Consider the following 18,718-nt stretch of genomic DNA (forward strand, 5'->3'; position numbering starts at 1 on the left):
ACTATGCTTGAGGGGAGGTGTTTCATCCCAATTTCAAACATTTTTAGATGATGTGTCACTCTAGGTAATCGTGACCATAAAACTCCCACTAAGAATAGCCTAAATGACTTTGAGTAGCAAGTTATCTACCATGTCACAAATATAGTAATGTCACAAATATAGTAATATATCAAATTGAAGTAAAAGAACAAAAAATTTAACCATGTTTTCATTCATTGCATCCATCCACAGAAACTTTTGAAGTAATATTCTAGATATTTTAAAGGCAGCCTATGCTCCTGTAGAATCGCCAGGGGTATTACATATCTATCCATGAATTTAACCATTCTTTCTACTAGCCCAGCCATCTCCATCGAAACATAGCATGTCCATTCATTCATCCATATATAGCATTCATCCTTTCATCTGTAACATATATATTAATGCATTCTTCATGAACATATATGTTCATAAGATTCATCTATAGCATATTCACCCTAGCATATTCAACTTCATCCATTTATCGCTTGTTCCAAGTACAAAATAGGGCCAGAGATGCACACATATATAAAAGTACAATTCAAATACAGTTCCAGATACTGAGAGATGGTAAGCTGATAGGTAGAACTAATCACCTCCTGACCTCCATGGGAAAACTGGGATGTTCATATGTAGGAGTAGGATCATGGGAGACTTTACCGGGGTACCTCGGCAGATAATATGAACTCTTGCTCCAAGCTGTAGCATCTTCGGCTTAGTTGGTCTAGGCTACAGCCAGCGAGAGGAGCAGCATTAACTCTAGAAGACAGCAACTGCTGTATCTCTTGATCATCTCCTTGAGCAACTCGGGATAGCTTTGACCTTTTCGCATGCAGCGTGTGCAATGTCATCTCCACTTGCTTCATAGTAGGTCTCTCTTCACCTTGGAGCCTTAGACACATCTCTGCAAGGTGTGCAACACTGTTGATTTCTTCCTCAGTTGCTTCTTCACGAATTTGTGCAGTAACTATCTCTTTTATTGGCCTTGACTTCAACTCGCAGAGAAAGTAACTTGACAAGTTCTGTTTTGAGCCTGACTGAGTAGTAAAAATGGGCTCCTTTCTGACGAGCAACTCAACAAGTACAACACCAAAACTATACACGTCACTCTTTTGATTCAGTTGTCCAGTTCGGTAATACTCTGGATCTAAATAACCAAATGTGCCTTGTACATTTGTGTTAACATGGGTCTGGTCAATAGGAACTACCCTTGAAGCTCCAAAATCTGAAACTTTAGCAGTGTAGTTTGCATCAAGGAGTATATTAGATGACTTGACATCACGATGGAAAACCAATACAGAAGCTGCAGAGTGGAGATAGCAGAGAGCGCCTGCTACTTCTAGGGCAATTCTTAGGCACTCATCCCATGACAAAGAGAAATTGCTATCTGAACTTGAATGAAGAATATCATATAATGAACCATTGGGAACAAAATCATATACCAGCAATGGGACCTTGGTTTCAAGACAGCATCCGAATAGTCTTACGATATTTCGGTGGTTTATATGTGAAAGAATAATCACCTCATTAATGAACTGGTTGATTTCACTTTGTTCGATAGCCTTAGAACTTTTTATGGCCACCACTCGCTGATCAGCTAAGATGCCTTTGTATACTGTGCCATGTCCTCCACGACCCAGGATACGTGTTTGATCAAAGTTATGTGTTGCCTTTTCTAAATCTTCTAAGGAGAATATTTTTGTCTTGTCACTGGTATTTTCGTCCAATGATATTAATTGTTCTAGGAGAATACCTTGGTTGTCCCGGAAATATTTCCTGCGTTGTTTCTTTTGCTCATCTCTTTTCCATTTAAGGACAATAAATACAGCACTTAAGCCCAGAAGAGGAACACCAAAACCAACACCAAGGCCGATCATGATACCTATCATATGCACAATTATTGTTCTCGATTTTTTTTCTGTTTTTTGAATTATTACGTGAAATCTATTGGTCACGAACTCACCTAGCAGAAGACGACTTTTTTGCCTGTTCGTTGGAGTGCACCCCATTTTTGTGGCATCATACTCTGTTTTATGAGGACATTTTGTGCAATAGAAAGCTCCTATAGTATTATGGCACAATCCTTTACAAATGCCCGGTATAGTTTCACACTCATTGATATCTGCATCCACATGTTAGTTTGTTACGACAAATCAATAAAAGCAAAACTATATATAAATGTGTAGAAATATATATGCACATTCTTGTGTGGGAATAACCTTGGCAACCGTTCCGGACATACGGGTTTCCGTGAAATCCAGTCAAGCATCTGCATCGATAGCCAAGATAACCACTAATTCTTAAGCTGACACCCAAGCAAGTACTGTCAGCACTGACGCATGCATATGTAGTGCTATCCTCTTGCGCCTCTTGGCAGCTAAGATTGGCTACGACCCATTGTAATTCTTGAGTTCTTATTGAACCGGTGTAGATACTTTGCATTCCTCCATAAGAAAATTCACCCCTATTTATTGTTTCAATTGTCCCTTCGTTGATATTGATCTGCCGTATTTCGGAGTACATACTAATAAGCTCAAGTCTGGAGGATCTCATGTCGATGCAATGGAGCTGAAATTGCTTCCTCGCATAGCAGCCTTCTTCTAGGCCAAATGGAAATGGAATGCTGATGTTCCCACATGATCTACCACAATTCGCCTTCCATTCAACAGGATTATACCCTGTTCATTGTATAGGAGGCAATAATCAAAACTCCCATGTTTAAATAGTTCTGGAAGAAATAAAAATTATGTTACCTCGATCACGGGAGCAGCCATCTGCGACATATGGATTGCCAGCATACCCGTTATGGCACATACACTGGTATGAAGGTGACATCCCGGAGTAGGCGTCAAAGCATCTGCTATGATCACTGACACATGCGTAGTTTGTCTTGTTAGATGCGGCATCGCAATTTATATTACGTCGATCCAGTACAATGCCCCACAAAAGCAGCATGTTGTAAGTTTCGACCCTGATTGTGTCCCATAGCAAACTCTGATTGGTGTGTTGCATTTCCCCTTTGGTCTTGCTTTTGCCGCGGTCGTACCTGACAAACTGGAGCTCCAAGGAAACAACTGTGTGGGAAAACATTGAACGGCAGCATCCAGTACCGTTGCACTGCTGCTTGGCAACGCTTTCCGGGATCCCATCGTTAGGGCAGTTAACTGTGCATATCAATTCCCTTGAGTTAACGCCATCTAGCAAATATATATCAAAGTCACAGCCAATGAAGCTCAGTTCTATGACTCGTGTGCCAATAAAAGATGGTCCAGGTACTTTCCATGACATGTTGTAGGCATCCACGCCGGATCTCATTTGCCTGGAGTGCGAAATGGCGACGCGTAGTTCTGTTATTTACCATAATCTATGAAATGAGGATTTGCTACTGGGGGAAACCAAGCACATGAAACTGAATTGTAGCCACAATAATACATGCTAGCATATTTTAATCTGCTTCAAGTGTGCTAACAAAACCCTACATCTATGTAGGAGATCGGTAACTAATGAAACCAATTTCATGCACCAAGGACTCCAGCGTCCACCGGGCACACTACGGGAAAGCTAGAAATTGCCGAGTGTATTTTTTTTGCCGAGTTTTTTTTTTCGAGCACTCGGCAAACAAGCTCTTCGCCGAGTGTTTTTGGGGCTTTGCCGAGTGCCCCAGGCACTCGGCAATGTTCCTGTCTCCCGTAGTGGCAGCAGGGAAGAAAGACATGTATATTGTGGTGTTTTACTCTCTGTCATTGTAGCATTACGTTTCCTTTTTTTAAGAAACATAACCCCGATGTATCTAGATGTGCTTTTACCGTTCACAATATATGTGGTTCCGCATATTATGTTCATGATAATACTGTCTTTTTACGGCTATGTGGCACTGCAAAAACAGTTATTAAACTTTTCAAAAAAGAACAAGCAGTAAGTAAACTTTACATGCATACTTTCAGATGTGATACTTGCTAACTTTCTGACTTCAACCATAAGTTCACGAGATCCAATCCAATAATTTATTACTAGTTATATCTTTAATTTTTATAAAAACCATGCATGCATAGTAGCATATTCTCAACATCTAATAACCGACAAATTCTTACACGAGGAAGTTACTGTATAGCGCTCTGAGGACCAGTACGACAGAAGGAACACTTGATTTTGGGTTAAGATGTGATCGATTCAATTTTGGGTTCATTTTAATTTGTTTTCTAATCCGATGTGATAGATATTGATGTGGTGATGACTTGAGTACATACACTTTCCTATTATTACTTCAGGTTATGCGCTTGGTACAAGCGCGCATAGCACTCTAATCTGACTAGTTAAACTTAGTTATCACCTGTCATGTTTATATTTTTTGTGCTATCTACCTGTGCAATTGTTTGCGTGTGTACTATGTATGGTTGTATGCGTTATATTGAGTTGGACGTTTGAAGTGGTTGATACATGTGTCAGTGTTCCCAATTTCAATTAATGATTCCCAACCATAATCGACATGTTCCAAGTTGAATTATTTCGTTTCCGACATCCCGTATATCTGATTTTGCTTTCCCAACCTGGCTCTCCCGACTTTGTTATTCCCGTTCCCGAATAAAAATTTGAAAATGAAAGTGGTTCAAGTCTTTTCCCAATCGTTCCTGACCGTTTTTCATCTCGATGAGTGATTAACGTTCCGTTGAAATGGTTTGACGGCTTCTTCTATGAGCATAATTCAATTATGTTAAGGGTGCTTATGTTTAAGACTAAAACCAGGTTGGTGAAGGAGTTCATATGGAACATGGTGTAGAAATATTGCCATGTTGGCTTATGATGTCTATTGTTTAGGTGGAATATGTCGGTCAATGGGAAGAAAATAAAGTCCAAGCAGAGGCTTGGGGTGTGGGGTTATGGATAAGGATGTCAGGTGAAGTCGTCTCTGAACCAGGGTTCCAAACCCACTACCACAAGAAATGGTCACTACTATTCTCGATGGTAGTTTCATGAGCAATAAATGAGCTGCAATGTAGGTAATTGTAATGACATGACACATTATTTATAAGGTGAGAGAAGAAACAAGTCTCATGCTGATGAAACCATGTGTATACTATTTCCAAAATATTTATATCTTGCATATAGTTTCGGAAACAACAAATAAATGAAATAATGCATTGTGTAGTACATTTTATCTATGAACTAAATCCACACATGTTTATGTGGTATTTTTGGAAACGTAAATATGAAACCATACATTGAGAATGGCCTAATACCAAATGGCATTCAAAACTTATCTACAATATAATTGTTAATGATGGTTTTTAGGCCGGACTTTCTGCACGGGCTAAAACTCCTTCAAATATAGTCCAAGATATACAAATGGTGTTTTAAGGAATATGTCTGTGAACATTGTAGATGGTTTTCTATGTAAAAAGTGTACTGGTATATATAATCATTACACATTGTTTTTTTGGGTAAAACATTTTGGGATGTACAGTCATGACAGTGTCTTTTAAAACTACTTTTGTACTAAAGTCATTGGGCGGTATTTCAAAAATATGTTAGTAATTCATAACATAAATTAACATTTATTTTTTAATTAAGTTGACTTTGATAATACAATACGATGGATATATCATGCCCACCCACATCTCTAAGAAATTTATTTATGAAGTGTTTGCAAAGTTTTTAGCCCCAGTGACTGGAACCTAAACCATTGTCGTCTTCATCTATGTAGTACTGCTTAAGATGCTACAATTATGGAAATTCCATTTTGACCAGGCCTAAATCTTTTGCAAATAATCTATAATTTTACTAGAGATAGGATCCTATTGAAGTTTGTGAATGCTACTGGAGATGTGATATTGCGGAGAAATATGTTGGCTCAAGCAATAAGTTGAAAAGCACAAAAAGAACAAGGAAGAATCCAAGAAATAGAAAATAAAGTAATTCTAACCTCAAAACAATCGTGGGAACATGATTAAGAAGCTTGCCAAGAGAACAAATTTGGCATGCTACTTATATCCATGAGGAATACTACAAGTCCATCAAGTGCAAGAGCAAGAAGAAGGGAAGACAAAGAACACAACCTCAAACACCAAGACCCACATGAATGCTAGAAAAGAGCACACCATACTTTCTCAAGAAGAAAAACCGACATGTCTACTAGGCTCGAAAGGACATGAACAATTTCTTTGACTACTGGTGCAATAGCTACATTTTAGAGAGGGGACCATAAACACCCCCTGACATGAACAATTTTAAATGCTGGATGCTCGCTTATGTGCTCATGTACACACACGAGTGGGCACACACGAACACATTGTACACACACACAAATGCACATGTGCGTGCACACTCACACAGCAAGTAGCATTCAAGCCACCCAAGAGCTCAAGAGTTGACCAAGGCAGTTAGCACAAGCTTCTAGGTTGATTGGTTCTACATTAGGATTTTCGTACATCTTCCTAGAGTAAGGAGAGGTTATATCTCTTATTCCCATGTTTGTTATTGTTGGTGGTCTTAAATATCTTACTGACCACCAACATCTCGGTGATTAAAGTGGGTATAAATATACTTTTATGCATTACTTGTTTTGAACTAACAAATTCCATCAATTTTGGTGGTTTGAAATGTTTTGCAGGATTATGGTCAAAATATGCAAGAGACAACACTAGATGGAGCATATACAAGGATGGTACAAATGGACATAAGATGGCACCATCGGAGACATTGTCAAATGCCAAATTGGACATCACCATGTTGAAGAACTTGTCAATATGAGTGAGTTGGATATATGGTTCGCCCAATTCAAAGTCCCAATGCAAAAGTTATGCAATTCGGAAGTTCCGCGACTATGCTGCATGGAAGTAGCAGGCTAGCCAGCCCCACACTTTTGTCATACCTCGCCACAAGGGAAATAGGGACCCCCCCTAATGGACCCCTATGCACTGGAGGAACGAGCAAATTCCAAGCTGACGACCGAAAGCTTCGACCAAGGATTGGATGGCCACAACTTAGAGCAAAATCAACAAAAAATCATCGAAATGAGGTGTGGCTAGATCTATTATGGCCATCCACCACACAATGGAAGTTGATTGGATGGCTTTGGTGGAAATACTAGGCCGGTCAGCCTAACAGCTTCGGTGAAATGGACCGATCATTCTAGGAGAGCTCGCTAACCTCCTCTAGAAGCTAAATATATGTGGACTAAAGCAAGGTTGGAGAAATCATAGGTCAGTCAGCTAAGCATTTCAATGGAACTGCCTTCATCTTTCTGTGGTGGCAATCAACTGATGTGGGGAGACTTGAGGTGGTGTCTTTCTCATCCAAGGTGGCAAGAGGAGAGTGTTTGGAGGGGAAGATTCTCTTTGGATTCCAAGAGCATCTCCACTATCCCAAGCCACCTTCATGCTATAAATAGGACTTCTCACCCTCGTTGTCATTTGTACCTTCCTTCACCACTTCCCTGCCACTTTGGGAGGCATCCTTTGGGTGGCAGCGTGGCGCTTTCTCGTGTAATTCAAAGGTTAGTTCACGAGTTAGAGTCCAGAGCTCTCTTCGGTTCCAAAGTTACCTTTAGGAGTCTAGGTATGAGTTCCATTATATCTTTACTTTCTTGTAACACTTTGCCTATTTAATACAATGATCTTTCTGCATTTCCACCATGTCAAGTGTTTACATTCCGCAATCCATACTAATGCCTAGATTAGTAGTGGAATAGTTGTAGAGCTCAGTAGTGGGGCTGTGTTGCTCTTTTCATTCACAGGATCCCTTGTCCGTGTAGGTAGCAAGCCCTACCTATTCTGCGAGTGCTCTCTGCCTTAGATCACGGTTAGAGTAAGTGACTAGATTGGTGAGGCATGGTGTCTAGGCTTGATAGTTACCTTTGGGTTGTGTCCTACCCCATGGAACTAATTTGGAGAGGCATTGGTGAGGTTGGACAGCCCTATACATCCTTTGTATTCCACCATGTTCGTGTAGTTTCATAGGAGTAGTAGTCGACTATTTAGGACACCCTTCTCATCCCTGTCTGAGTCTTTTGCTAAGTCCACCAAAGTGAATGAAAGAGAATGCTAGTCCGCATTCCCACTGTCTCTGGGTTCTATAGTAAGCGTATGTATCCTTTGCTACTATAAGTCTCGAGCAGTGCTATCATAGTATCCATTTCGTGCACCTTGGCATGAGACATAGGAACAATCCATCAAACCATGCTCCTGTCTCGTTTACCTCCAGGCTATCTTTACCATTGTGATGAGGATGCGTACCGTTATCTTTCCCTACCTTCCATATCATTTATTTGGAATAGTTGATAATATCTAGATTAATTATAATCTAATATCCATTCCTCAATTGCTTCCCTTAGGAAATACAATAGGTTGGAATACTCCTAGGTGAAATGCTACAATGGTGTTTCGTGTGCTTGCGAATTTATTCTAAAGGCTTAACAAACGTAATGAGATCACCAAATTTATCCTAGGTGAAATGCTACAATCTCAAGGCTCTTGTGGCTTTGAATGTCTTATGAGGTCCTCCAACTGCAATAGTGCAATTGCCATGAAGTTCGCATCAAACGTACGGATGGTAGCATTAGGGAGAGACCAGTTCAGAAACGACTTGCGCATAGGTAAGTTACTATAGCTACCATTGCAATAACCTAATTGGGATACATACCCTTGGCGGGGGTTGGGGGTGGGGTTGGGGGTTGGGGCTCTAATGAATTGTTGAGAGCGTGAGTTTTATGGTAATTAAAAAAAACAGCATGTCTAATCACCTGTCTTCCCCTTTAATTTCTGCATTGCTTATTGTACTTTGAAATCTGCAAATCACCTTTCTTAGAATTCTTTCATGATGATGCTTATAAGATTAGAACATAGGGTGTAAAGGTTTGATGTGGTAAAGGGTATGGTAGCACCACAAAGAATAACCTTAGTGCACATGTTGACAGAAATTATGTAGATTCTAATGCAAAAGATTTAAATTTCTTAGATTGGTAACTCTCCATTCTTATGGTATCTTATCCCTTCAATGTCTCGGTCACTACGGCCCGCTAGGCCGTAGTTAAATTTGGTGATCGGTAACAACATAGTCACTAGGATTGAGATGTTTGTCTAGTAATGCCTTGTTAGGCTTTACTAGGATTGTGTGTGCAGGTGCTATGTAGACATTGTGGAAAGCAAGAAGCAATATGGTGTTCAAGGCGAGAATACTGAGCTCTCTGGTGGCAGTGATCCACAGGTTGCTCATGTATCTCAAGTAATGGAAGCCATTCTCCTTCTGAAGGAGAAGGACGAGAACTTATGTGGCGGAGATCATTAACAAGATTGCCACGGGGTTGCAGCTGCCTAAGTTTTGGAATTTTTTTTTGTCTCTGCTGTTTCTGCTGATGTATGGCATTGGGAGTGCTTAGCGTTACTTGAGGTGGAGCTCCAGTTGACATTTGGTTTGTCGCGCGGTCTGCTGTGCTGCTTTGTTTGCTCTGACTGATGCAAAACTGGTAAACCCTGTGTTCATTCGACCTTTTTGTAAACGCTCTGTTGGACAAGTTATGGCTGCCAAAAAAAGTGTGACTAACAAATTGAAGCCGCAGTTTTAGCAAAGTTTGACAATAATATATATCTATAACATGTGAGGTATATGGCTAAGAAACTGTGGGCAAACCGCAACAATTGAAGTGAATCAAAACAATAGACTAGGAATCTATGATGATACGCACTAGTAGAGAATAGAGTTTCCATCCAGCGGTTTTAGTTCCGGTCGTTTCTAGACCCGAGATTAAAGAAGATTTAGTCCTAGGTCTAAATTTTATAGTCTCTCGGAACCCTTTTATTCCTGGTTGATGGTTCCAATCGAGATAAAAGTGGAGCTTTTACTCCCGGTTAGAGCTACCAACCCAGATAAATGAGCACGGAACCTATTAGTCCCAGCTGGTGGCTTCAACCGGAACTAAAAGATCCCTTTAAATCCCGGTTGGAGCAACCGATTGGGACTAAATATTTTTACCGTAGGCAGTCCCTCTCTCTCCAACTTATCTTCTCTCCTCCTCTCCCTTTCTCCCTTATCTCCTCTCCTTTTCTCCTTTCTCTCTAGGCACAGGCGTTATCTCTAGGCGAAGCGCGTGGAGGGGGGCACGAGCGGCCCAAGCCGCACAGCTAGCGCAGGAGCGCACAAACTGGCGGGGCACGCGGTGGCTAGGTCCGCCTCCCGCAGCCGGCCTGCTAAGGGCATTGGGGCGCCAGCGGCTGTGGCCAAGGCCATGGCCAGCAGGGGTGCGGCTCCCCACGGCACGCGACCCAAGGTAGGAACACGGTGGGGGGCACGAGCGGCCGGGGCCGCACGGCTGGCGCGGGAGCGCACGGGCCGGCGGGGCATGCAGAGGCCAGGACCACCTCCCGCGGCTGGCCTGCTAGGGGCGGCAGGGTGCCGGCGGCCGTGGACAAGGCCATGGAGCGGCGCGTGACCTGGAGGCATGGCGGCCGTTGCGGCCCAGCCTCCAGTGGGGGTGCAGCTCGCCGCGGCGCGCGGCTGGCGGTAGGAGCGCGACGGTGGGGGGCACGAGTGGCCGGGGACATGCGGCAGCCGGGCCCGCCTCCCACGGCCGGCCTGCTAGGGGTGGCGGGGCGCCGGCGGCCGTGGCCAAGGCTATGGAGTGGCGAGCGGCCTACGGCAGGAGCATGGCGGTGGGAGCACCTGGGGCCACGCGGCTCACTTTTTTTATTTTTAACCTTTTTTGTCCCGGTTGGTGTTACCAACCGGGACTAAAGATTAGGACCTTTAGTCCCGAACGATTAGTCGGGATTAGATTTTTGAGACCTGAACTGAAGCCCAGTTTTCCACTAGTGACACCTAACCTCTGGCGTGGCAGCGTTAGGCATGAAGCAAACTGATGGGCCAGTAGCGTGTTTGGAACACGCCCAACCGCGCCGCGCCTAAGGTGTGGTGAACAAAAACATTTGCCACACCTGCATGGAGCTGCGGAGCACAAATGAACTAGCAGGCTGCAGCGTCTCCGCAGCACGCCTAACACCATCGTGCCAAGGCTGCAGTTGCGGCACGGCAAGCTATGGCATGCTTAGGCATGAACCAAACACAGCGTAAGTTTTTGGTCAAAAGTTTATAGACAAATGTTAAAAGTTTGACCAAGGCCTTGTTCAAAACATGAACATTTTGACGAGCGGAGGGCGTAGGTAGGATGTTGTTTGCCGCTGTAATATGCAGAACCATACTAGTATGTCTATGTGCGTACCAGGTCCGTCTATGCTGAAGGTATCTGTTGTATCGATGTCGTGGAGGACCTCCGTGTCACCGTCCCTGAGGAAGAGCCTGGCGGGCTGCGTGGTGTTGTTGCAGATGAGCTCGAAGTCGGGGTCCCGGAAGCAACCAGCACCGATGCCGAATGGGTACGTGAAGCTCAGGTTGCCGCACGTCTTGGAACAGCCTGCGAGCGAAGCCGTAGAGGGAATGGTCCCTCTGCTGGATCCTTGCGACGCTGCAGACACAAGTAGAAGCAGAGCAGCCAGCAGCAGTGCATCAAGAGCAAGGAGGCCCATCATGGCCCCGTCTACGAAGCAACAGCTCACTGGCGACTAAAAGTGATCGATGTGGTTGATGCCTTGATGATGCTCACGTAACTGTCGAACCGGAATTTATAAGTCTCCCAAGAACACAGCTGTGCAGGATAACCTTTTTCTTGTCTAGTGTCAAGGAATTAGGAAGGGAACGGTCGAATGAATGTGTCTACATCGATAGATTGTATAAAACAAATATAAATCTTATCTTTCTTGGCTCATACACTGCATGAATTTAGTAATTTGCCATGTGGCACGCATTCGTGCACTTGGATGCTTGGTCTGGTCTGATATGTCGTCATGGTCGGTGCAGGATTAGAAGATGCTTAACTCAGGTCAACCGTCAACTACTTGCAGGACTATTCTACTGCTCCGGCAGAAGCTTACTCGCTGCTGAATAAATCCATGGCCCCTGCCTGTCATCTTTATTGTTCTGTACGTCAACAACAACTCCTATTACACGCTGCTTTGATGAATTCCCGGTCTACTATGATACTCAAAGTAACACTGCTTCGAAATTTCCCAAAGCACTAGGATAACCAAGGCACACTGCTACCGAATTTTTCGTAGTAGAGCACTAGCTAGGATAATCAAGACATGGCAATCAAAGCAGTTGGATGCTTGCAGCCTGGTCTGCTATGTCGTCACTGCTCATCCTAACACAACAAAAAACTAATCGCCATGAACCTTTGAAAGTCATGCCTTTTGGGACCTACTACAGGTTTCTTTACCAAGATATAAAAACTGCAGCCTTCGTTGAAAAAAATGACCACGCATGTCCCAGGCAGACGGATTAAGAAGTACTCACTCCGGTCCAAAATTAAGTTTATTCAAGTTTGGAGGTCTAATATTTTTAATTGTTGCCATAAAGAGTTTATAAATCACATAGATGATATAATAAAACTGGTGTCCCACTATATTTATTATATGAAACACTTACTATATACAACATTTTTTACAAAAATACCATAAACTTTTATAAATGTTATTAGTCAATATATCATATATACCAGAGAGGCAGAGTGTGGCGGAACCACCTCGGATTAGCTTGATTAAGCAGGGTTAAATCGCCTAATATGCGACACTCCCGCCTAAATCGAGTTAATACGAAGTGCCGTCGGATTTCATCCGATTTAACCACTTAAACAGGATCGAGTTCAGCAAACCCACACGAAGGTGAGCGGTTACAGAAAACGCAACAAGTCCACTGAGTTGAACAAGTTTTACCCCATTAGTTCGGCCATGAAATCCAACATCAGAGTTTTACAAGATTTCAAGAAAACAACAGAGAAACACTAGCGGAAGACTTCGTCGGTGTCGGATGTCCGGGCGAGGCCAGCCAGAACATCACTGAGTCCTCCCCTCGCCGTCCGAGGAGGGGTCCCACTCGACCGTCCAGCCAGGCGGGAGCTGGGGCGGCCAAGCACCAACCAGAGAGGGGTCGGACGAAGCAACTTCACCTGAAAACAGAAGCCACAACAAGGCTGAGTTGCTAAGCTCAACAAAACTTAACCGATAGGAGTAGGGGCTACTCCTCCTTCTAGACATGCAAGCTGTTTGGCTGAGGGGTTTGTTTGCCAAAAGCACTAAGTAAAACCTATTTTCAAGTTTTAGCTCTGGTTCTACGTTCATTTACTAGTCTAGGTTGTGCAACCTATTCTAAGCATTCATAGAACCAAACAAGATGTGAAGATATAACAACAACATTGCCATCATCATATTCCTTATTTACTCAGGCTGACATAGCGATCAAGCAATCTCAAACTGTGAGAGGCAGACGAATCGATTCGAATTCTTTAACCATGCATGGTGAACCTAGCCTCACGACATCCGCGCACCCGGAGGGCGCTTCCTGTGTCGGCCTTCCCCATCAATCCCCTAACCCGTGTCGGGCCCATTTCCTTTGGTGCAAGGTTCCACAGACCCAGCCTCTGCCGTTCTGTGACCACGCTTGCCACCACGTGCGACAACCAGCAGGGGAAACTCCGTTCCAAGAACAATGGGGCGATCGGTCACGTCTAGGTTCAATCCGGTACTAGGCTTCCTCATCCCATACTAAGTATGAGGCTACTACTTTCAAACACTTGATCACAAACACCACCACCGTCGGGCCTTAGCAAGATTTCATAGACAGACGGGGCGACCATCCGACCACCAAAGAGTTACCCAAAACCCTGCCCCGTCCATCGTCCTTATAGTTATAACAGGAGAGTAAACATGCAACTCCTATAACTCGCGAGTGACAGGAAATCACTCGGCTTTTACCGTTTTTCCTAGTTAAGCAATGCAGCTACTCGGTCCAACAGCTAGTGCTCAGATCATGGGTCGCTGAGTCATGCATCTAGGATTTCACACAACTCCTATACGTAAATGCACAAGCATGATACAGAAGGCATGCGCAAGTCTGGTAAAACACATAGGACTTTCATGCAACCGGGGCTTGCCTTCCAGCAAGGAGGACGGGAACTGCTCGACTTCTGGGGCGACTTCGGCTTCGGAGGACAGGAGCTCGGCTACAGCTTCCTCTTCTGGCACTGGGTGAAGCTCGTAGAAACCGTCGGCGAGGTGCAGCTCTACACGAATGCAATGCAGGGGTTAGTATAGACGGTTAGTTCAACAGCAACACTGGCTCGTCTGAGCCCAGAAACGCGCGACAAAGAGCAGGAGGTTATGGTGGTTCGAGAGCTGATGATGATCAAAAGGTAAGGGTAGGAGGGGAACTAGTGGTCATATCCTTGAACTAGAGGATGTGATAACTGGGGGAGTCCTTAGACGCAAGCGCTGAAGGGTTCCCAAGTTTTACACATACACCCTCGAGTTGAAGAAAAAGATCACAGCCAAGCCCTAGGGCGAGGCGGACAAGGGTCGGCAGAACAGACAGGGTCGGGCGAGATGGAACTGGGGTCGGGTGGGTAGGAGGGGTCGGGCGAGGCGGACTGGGGTCGGCAACTCACCTTCTTCCTGAAAGGAAAGCGTGGGGTCGGAAAGAAGCAGACTTGGGCGGAGGGACTAAAGCTTCGAGCAAGGGCTAAGACTAGCAATGCTCCGGCAGCGGCGCTGCTTCTTGCGGATCACAAGAGAGCTTGGACGCAACACGGAGGAGCAAGATGCTGGTGACTTGGAGAAAACTGAGGGAGAACTGAGAGAAGAACTCCTCAAGAACTGGGTGGGTGGCGCTAGGAGCTTGAGCAGGGAGCTAGAGAAGGCTAAAGGCAACAAGTGCGGAGGGAACTCCGGCGACGGGGGCATTCCTTTTATAGCTGCTGGAGCAAAGGAAAGGAAACGGCGCGGGGAGAGAGAAGGGAAGTAGCGCGAAAGCCGGGGAGAGGCAATGAAGTGCTCTGCCGGGGCGGCGATTGAGCGAAGAGGGCGGTGGTGCAGAACTCCGGGGGTGACGCCAGCAATCATGGCGTTCTGCCGTCAGGACGGCGTAGGAGCGGGTAGACTGGTGGTTGAGAATTGGCGGAAAGCGGGCGTCGTCGTGCGGAAGATTTGATAGAAGTGACCGGCTTAACGGCGCCAGAATCGAGGGCGCTCGGGTGAGAAGACAGGCGGACGCGGGCGCAGGGGAGAGCGCGGAACAACAGATTGTCGGGCGGCTTCTGACAGAGCGGGGAAAGGAACTGTCGCGGCTGCGGTCGGGGTTGGCGGTGGAGGAATCGTCGTGTAGCGGCGACCGGGCGGCGCAACTGTGGCTGAAGGGACGGAAAAGACGGGCGACATCGGGCTCTGGGGCCGGGATCTGGCAGCGTGATGATGGGCGCGGGAGGCGAGGCTCTGCAGAAAGGGGTGCAGAGGGCTTCCGCTGCCATTGGGGAAAAGGGGGCGCGGGAACCCACTCGGTTGCTTGCCAGAGACAAAACTGAGCGGCCGACGTCGGAGAAGACGAGCCACGCGGCAGGAAGACTCTGAAGCAGCCATGCAACTCGAGTGCGCCTGTCGCGGGGGATCTGGAAAAGATCTCGCGGGTCCACCGGTGGATAGAACAGACGTTTGAGGAAGGCTTAGCAGGATCCGACGGTGGGCTGAGCTTGCCGGGGTCGGGATCTGAGCGAAGCGGGGAGGGGTCAGGTCTCAGGGGTCGGGATCGAACTGAAGGCTGAGCACTTAGGCGCGGTAAAAAAAACACAAGGTAGATGACTATGATCAAGGGCTTCGATTAAGATTAACTCGGAAGATTAGGGGTCGGTCGTCACAGTCTACCCCTCTTAAAAAGAATCTCGTCCCGAGATTCAGAGATCGAGGGGGTGTGCTGTCCTTACCTCCTTGATGGGATAGAAAACTTGGGAAACGCTTGTTCAGATACTCGTCCGTTTCCCATATTGCTTCATCCTCGGTGTGGTGTCTCTAAAGGATCTTGTACATCTTTACCACTTGGCGTCGGGTGTAGGTCAGGTCGGGCTCTACCTGAAGCTGTCCTTGCTCTATGATTTCTGCTGGAACTCGGACACACTTCTTTAGTTGAGACACATGAAAAACATCATGTATGGCTGATAGCTGCTCTGGGAGTTGGATCCGGTAAGCAACGGGTCCACATATCTCCACAATCTCATAAGGGCCAACATAGCGGGGAGCTAACTTGCCTTTTACTCCAAACCGTTGCACTCCTTTGGTCGGGGAAACTCGAAGGTACACCTGATCACCAAGGTCGAACCGCAGGGGTCTTCTCCGCTGGTCGGAGTAACTCTTTTGTCGAGATTGGGCGGCTTTGAGATTTGCTTGAATTACCTTCACTTGCTCTTAGGCTTCTGCCACTAAGTCAGGGCCATAGACCTGTCTTTCCCCTGGTTGGGACCAGTTCAAGGGTGTCCTGCATCTTCGGCCATACAGGGCTTCAAACGGTGCCATCTTCAAACTGGCCTGGTAGCTGTTATTGTAGGAGAATTCCGCTAAAGGCAGACACTTGTCCCAATTCTTATCATAGTGGATAACACAAGCTCTTAACATGTCCTCAAGAATCTGGTTGACTCTCTCGGTTTGGCCATCGGTTTGAGGATGATATGTTGAGCTTCGGATGAGCTTGGTGCCCATAGATGCTTGTAGCTGCTCCCAAAAACGTGCCACAAACTGAACTCCTCGATCAGAGACGATGGTCTTGGGTACACCATGTAGGGAAACTATACGGTCGAGGTACAACTCTGCATATTGCTTGACTATGTAGGTAGTGCGAACAGGAAGGAAATGTGCCGTCTTGGTCAGACGGTCCACTATAACCCAGATGGAATCATACCGTTGAGTCGTAAGGGGTAATCCAACTATGAAGTCCATGCTGACGTCTTCCCACTTCCAAGAGGGAATAGGTAGCGGCTGCAAGGTTCCTGCTACCTTCAAATGACTGGCCTTGACACGTTGACAGGTGTCACATTCTGAAACATAACGAGCTATCTCTGGTTTCATTCCACTCCACCAAAAGGTTTGACGGAGATCATGGTACATCTTATTGCTGCCAGGATGGATCGAGAACTTGGAGAGATGAGCTTCATCTAGGATTTGCTTCCTTAACTCGGGGTCGGCGGGCACTACTAGTCGGTTTCCGTAATACACACCTCCCGTTTTGTCCTGACGGAATTGCTTATATCCTTCATCCTTTACTGAGATCTTACTGATGATCCGTTTTATTTCTTCATCCTTAACTTCTGTTGACCGAATTTGGTCCTCCAAAACTGAGTCAAGGATGATGTGACCAAGGGTTCCACGAGGGATAATCTCCAAACTTAGTTTTCCCATCTCGTGACACAGGGTTTTGGTGAAGGCTGTTGACAACAAGCAGTTGCAATGGGGTTTGCGGCTGAGGGCATCGGCTACCACATTGGCTTTGCCAGGATGATAGTGCACTTCCAACTCATAATCCTTTATCAACTCCAGCCATCTTCTCTGACGCATGTTGAGGTCGGCTTGAGTGAAGATGTACTTGAGGCTCTTGTGGTCGGTGTAGATGTTGCAGTGAGCTCCCATTAGGTAGTGCCTCCATATCTTCAAGGCATGTATCACTGCTGCTAACTCAAGGTCATGTGTCGGGTAGCTTAGCTCATGAGGTCGTAACGCACGTGAGGCATAGGCAATGACTCGGCTGTCTTGCATAAGAACACATCCGAGTCCAGTGCCAGAGGCGTCACAGTATACGTCATACGGCCTAGAGGGGTCGGGCTGGGCCAAAACTGGGGCGGTGGTCAGCAAGTGCTTCAGGGTTTTGAAAGCTTCTTCACACTTGGTGTCCCACACAAACTTGACCTCTTTCTTCCGCAACTCGGTCATCGGCTTAGCTATCTTGGAGAAATCCAGTATGAAACGCCGATAGTAACCTGCAAGTCCAAGGAAACTCCTGATCTGGTGTACTGAGGTAGGAGACTTCCATTCCGTGACTTCTTGTACCTTGCTGGGATCCACGGCGATACCATCCTTGGAGATAGTGTGTCCCAGAAACTTGACACTATCTAACCAAAACTCACACTTGGAGAACTTGGCATAGAGCTGGTGATCTCTCAGCCATTGGAGAACTGTATGAAGATGGTCGGCATGCTCTTCCTCGTCCTTCGAGTACACTAGGATATCATCAATGAACACCACTACAAACTTGTCCAGCTCGGGCATAAACACCGAGTTCATAAGGTACATGAAATAGGCGGGTGCATTGGTGAGTCCAAAGGACATGACTAGGTACTCGTACAGTCCATATCTGGTAGAGAAAGCTGTCTTGGGTATGTCGCAGGGTCGAATCTTTATTTGGTGATAACCAGAACGAAGATCGATCTTGGAGAACACTTTTGCTCCGGCTAGCTGATCGAACAAAACATCAATGCGTGGCAGCGGGTACTTGTTCTTGACTGTCACAGCATTGAGGGGTCGGTAATCCACACACATACGCAGACTGCCATCTTTCTTCTTCACAAACAGGGCGGGGCAACCCCAAGATGAGGTACTGGGTCGAATGAAACCTTTTTCCAACAGATCATGCAACTGGGTCTTCAACACGGCTAACTCGGCGGGTGGCATCCGATAGGGTCTCTTAGATATCGGGGCTGTGCCAAGAACCAACTCTATGGAAAACTCCACTTCTCTGTCAGGTGGCATACCCGGTAAATCTTCTGGAAACACATCAGGATACTCACAAATAACAGGGAGGTCTTCTAGACGGGCTCCCAAGAGAGGGTAAGCACAAGGAGTCGAAG

The 18,718-nt window shown here is 45.8% G+C and overlaps 1 protein-coding gene across 2 annotated transcripts; it reads right to left on the reverse strand.

Annotated features, from left to right (window-relative positions):
• Window positions 1-387: 387 nt before the first annotated feature.
• On the reverse strand, window positions 388-11,606 carry LOC117863141 (wall-associated receptor kinase 5). Of its 2 annotated transcripts, none has more exons than XM_034746738.2 (5): window positions 11,228-11,606; window positions 2,772-3,365; window positions 2,238-2,696; window positions 1,982-2,140; window positions 388-1,900 (listed from the first exon to the last, which is right to left on the reverse strand). In XM_034746738.2, exons 1-5 carry the CDS (start codon window positions 11,532-11,534, stop codon window positions 675-677), a joined length of 2,745 nt encoding a protein of 914 aa, XP_034602629.1. In that variant the 5' UTR covers window positions 11,535-11,606; the 3' UTR covers window positions 388-674. The 2 variants fall into 2 exon arrangements, with proteins under 2 accessions (XP_034602629.1, XP_034602630.1); XM_034746739.2 differs by having other exon boundaries at window positions 2,772-3,337; window positions 11,228-11,362.
• Between the last annotated feature and the right edge of the window lie 7,112 nt (window positions 11,607-18,718).

Source organism: Setaria viridis, chromosome 7 (assembly GCF_005286985.2).
Source record: "Setaria viridis chromosome 7, Setaria_viridis_v4.0, whole genome shotgun sequence".
NCBI classification, from domain to species: Eukaryota; Viridiplantae; Streptophyta; class Magnoliopsida; order Poales; family Poaceae; genus Setaria; species Setaria viridis.